This window comes from Triticum urartu, unplaced genomic scaffold, assembly GCF_003073215.2.
Source record: "Triticum urartu cultivar G1812 unplaced genomic scaffold, Tu2.1 TuUngrouped_contig_6147, whole genome shotgun sequence".
NCBI lineage: Eukaryota > Viridiplantae > Streptophyta > Magnoliopsida > Poales > Poaceae > Triticum > Triticum urartu.
Genome location: NW_024116883.1, coordinates 1 through 3,748, shown reverse-complemented (window position 1 = coordinate 3,748; position 3,748 = coordinate 1). Strand labels below are relative to the sequence as shown.

The following is a 3,748-nucleotide window of genomic DNA, read 5'->3' as shown; positions in this document are numbered from 1 at the left end:
CTGGATGATCACTTTTTTTTTGGATACAAGTGTGGGCGATCACGTTTTTCTTTTAGGTGCAAAAAATTGAGTCTGGACGTTCACGTGCTCTGATGTGCTTCACGATTCGCACAGCGGGGGGCAGCGTGCTCCAACTTTTTTTTCCCGTGGTCCATCTGAGCGATGATAGGCCCAATAGAGTTGGGCTCACTATGGGCTAAGGTGGGCCGATTTAAGGGTCTTTTCTGGCCAGGGGACGCGTATACCGATTAATTTCCGCTTCGAGGAAAAGAGATTGGAATTCGGAAAAGAAAAAGGAGAGGCGACGGGGTGGAGCAGCAGGGGGAGAGAAAGTAGTGGCCTGGGCGTGCTCCGCTCGCGCGACGAGGGAGGGAGGCGATGGAGGGCGCCCCGAGGGCAAACACGCGGCGCCGCCGGCCGCCCCGAGGGCAAACTCGCGGCCCCCCCGGCTGGTCGAAAGGGGATCAGATCGCCTGGCCTTCATCACCGGCCAGACGCGCGACCTCCCCCCCGACCCCTACCCAGGTAATCGCCGCCACAGGGGTCCGATTTCTAGTTTTGGGGTGTATCCAGATCGACTACCTGTTGCGTTCACGTCAGATTGATTGGGCTAGATTGTAGCCGTGTTTAGGAATTGACCGTCGAATTCAGTTTCGGGGGATCTTTCCCGGTTTATGCGTTGTAGGGCTATTCGATTAGTTGCTAGATTTAGAATATCTGGTGCCAGGTACAAATCATGGATTGCAGGTTTCCTACCGCGGAATCTTACGTTTCTGGATCATGCACCGTGCGAATTTCGTAATTTAGAGTGTTGGAAGCGGAGATTATGTTGGATGCATACCCTTGTTCTTCTTTAGATATTTTCTCTGCCTAATAGGACGCGAATTTGTGTTGGAAGATGGCCAAACCATTCATGGGGAGCTTCTACCTGAAGTATTGATGGTTCTTTCGGGGAATTGGTTAGAAAACTTCACATCACTGTATTTTGGCGATTATTAAGGTGTGTTGGTACATACTATCGCTTAAACCATCTCATGAGCACTGCTCATGAGAACCTTCTCCCCAAACAAGGAAGTATTGAGCATCGTTGCATCAGCTCATTGAGCACGTCTCCATGACTCTTCTTAGAAGAGTTGCGATTAAGAGATTCCTCTATGTTGCATCTTAATCAGATAATCGTTAATCAGTTATCAAACTGCCCTTTCCTATGTTTTTGCTAGTTTTATGAGCAACTCTTTGGGTCTTCTATCACAATGTTGTCTTCGACCCACTAGATTGCTTTCTGGTCCATAATTCTCCCTGCCTGTCCCTTGTAGCCTCGCAATGAGCACACGATTACTTTCTTACGGACTCCTTGCGTTCTTATTTCGTACCTTATTAGTTGATGCCAGTTGAACCATTTGAATGCTCTTTGCCTTATTGCATACAAATCTGCCTAAATGTTAAAACATACCCTATGGCTTCTTAACCACCATGTGATCAAAGTAGTTGCCATCTTGCAGATTCACCGGTTGCCGAGCCCCGTCTACAACCCAAGCATAAGAGCCACAGTAGCGAAGGCGACCTACTCCACAAATTCAACGCAAGCAGCGCAGTTTCTGAGATCCAGCCAGTATATGAGCCGCCGTTGCTGCGGAGCCGTGATGATGAAACCCTCAACAAGAGGACTTATGATTATGGAGCAGCAACTGTGCAGCCTAAGAGGGACATGGAAATGAGACCCAGATCTGTGCCTCCGAGGGACATGGAAATGAGACCCAGATCCGTGCCCCCAAGCCAGCCTAACCAAGCAGACGACTCATCTTGGTCTCTGGAAACTCTGAAGCAACTCGTGGATTTCACGCCGCAGGAGATCACCCAGGCCATCTCAGCCACAGAGCTCAACCGCTGCTTAGCATCCATTCTCATCGCCTTCATTGTGGTTCTTTCGAACTGGGGGCTGGACGTTGGTGGCACCATCAGCAGAGTACTGGTTTGCACAAGGCCGCTCCTGTTCCTCATCATAACGAACGTAACCATCGTCATGTCGTTGCTGATGGAGAACAGGGACCCCAATGCGAGGGGCAGACAGGCCGGCATCAGCCTTGGTTCTGATGGCTTAGGGCTGATGCTGGAGCTCGGGATGCTGCTACAGAAGGCGTCTGAAGCTATGCTGATGGACTTCAGCATTTGCGCTGTCATCATGATCTGTTTTCTTTGATTCTGAACACCCTGGTCATGTTTTCTTGGATTCTGAAGAGAATTTAGATAGTTTGCGGAAGCGCATGTAGAATTTCTTTTTTCTTTTGTTGCTATATCGTACTCTTATGTCTATTTATCTGATCTTGTAACATCGTCTCTGGCTGGATTTTGATTTACAGTTCACTGGGACCGAGTTCATCCAGGATTCCAGGCCTACTATCTTCCAAGAGATTTTTACTTGCGTAATACTCCCTCCATTTTTATTTACTCTGCATATAAACATTTATTATAACAAATCTATATGATGTGAAAGTACATTCAATAATGAAATGAATTTAATGGTATTGATTTTTATTGTATATATATTAATATTTTTCTTTATAAACTTTGTTGAAATTTACAAATGTTGACTTTGACCAAAACTAATACGCGGACTAAATAAGAATGGAGGGAGTATTGTTCTGTGTGTATTTATACACTTGTAATGTTGTACTATTTGTTGTTGTATGGGGGATCCATCACTAATGTGTGGATTATCAGTTTATCGGCCAGAAAACATTCTAAACATTTCTTCTGAGAAATTCTTTTCTTGCTATGATACTCTGATGTCTATTTATTGGATCTTGTAACAACCTCGGAATTTTGATTTACTTCTGTACTATTGTTTCGTGTCTACATACAGTTCACTGGGACCTTTTCGCTGGGACCTTTTCGCGCCATTTTTGTGTATCTTTATACAACTGTACACAAGTCTTGCACGTGTATGTAGACTGTCAATTTAACTTATATAAAATATATTGTTTAGCATAAAAATTCTATCATTAGAAAATAGAATATCTAATGTTTGTAATGATAATTCTTTTTTGTAATGTATGCATCTTATTAAGTTGATCAAATTAACGACCTAGGTATATGTGCAAGACTTGTAAACTGAGATAAAGAGAGTATTATTTTTAAGCATGTCTCTCTTTTGTGCAGTAGTAATAATAACAATAATAATAATAATACCGTAGTTGGAGTATTCGTTGCTGGGTCGATTGATCTGAAGTTCCACCGTGGTCTGATTTGTGGATCGTCGATGTTACCACCGAGAAAATATTGTAAGCATTTCTTGTGGAAGAACAAAAATAAATATTGTCAATGCGATGCAGTCCACGCTCCACAGATCAGCTGAATGGCATAGAGACAATCAACGACGGAGGAGCTGCGGAAGCGGTGGGTTTTTTGTTTTTGTTTTGAGGCGTGACCGCTGTACGGCGGTGCGTTGCGACAAGAAGAATCCCTGAAAGGTTGGACGCTGACAAGTGTCGCGCACCAGTTACACACGTGCCGTTTAACACCACCCCGGGCCGTAAACACGTGACTGAACACCTTTATCCAGTCCAGCTACGACGGCAGCATGCCACAGAATCATAGTAAATCCATAGGAACAGTGACTAGACACGATCTTTTTTGCCACGTCAAACTCCATTAGTTCTAACAGACTCATAGTAAAATCTAGCTAGACACTAGTAAACCATTTGCTGGCCGGGAACCACAGACTCCGTCCGCCCGAGCCAAGTTGTTC

General features: G+C 44.7%; 1 protein-coding gene across 1 annotated transcript; it reads left to right on the top strand.

The window, feature by feature from the left end:
* The first annotated feature begins 265 nt into the window (after window positions 1-265).
* Window positions 266-2,397, top strand: LOC125530210. The gene is made up of 3 exons (XM_048694610.1): window positions 266-413; window positions 446-525; window positions 1,503-2,397. Exons 1-3 carry the CDS (start codon window positions 379-381, stop codon window positions 2,198-2,200), a joined length of 813 nt encoding a protein of 270 aa, XP_048550567.1. The 5' UTR covers window positions 266-378; the 3' UTR covers window positions 2,201-2,397.
* Window positions 2,398-3,748: the final 1,351 nt, after the last annotated feature.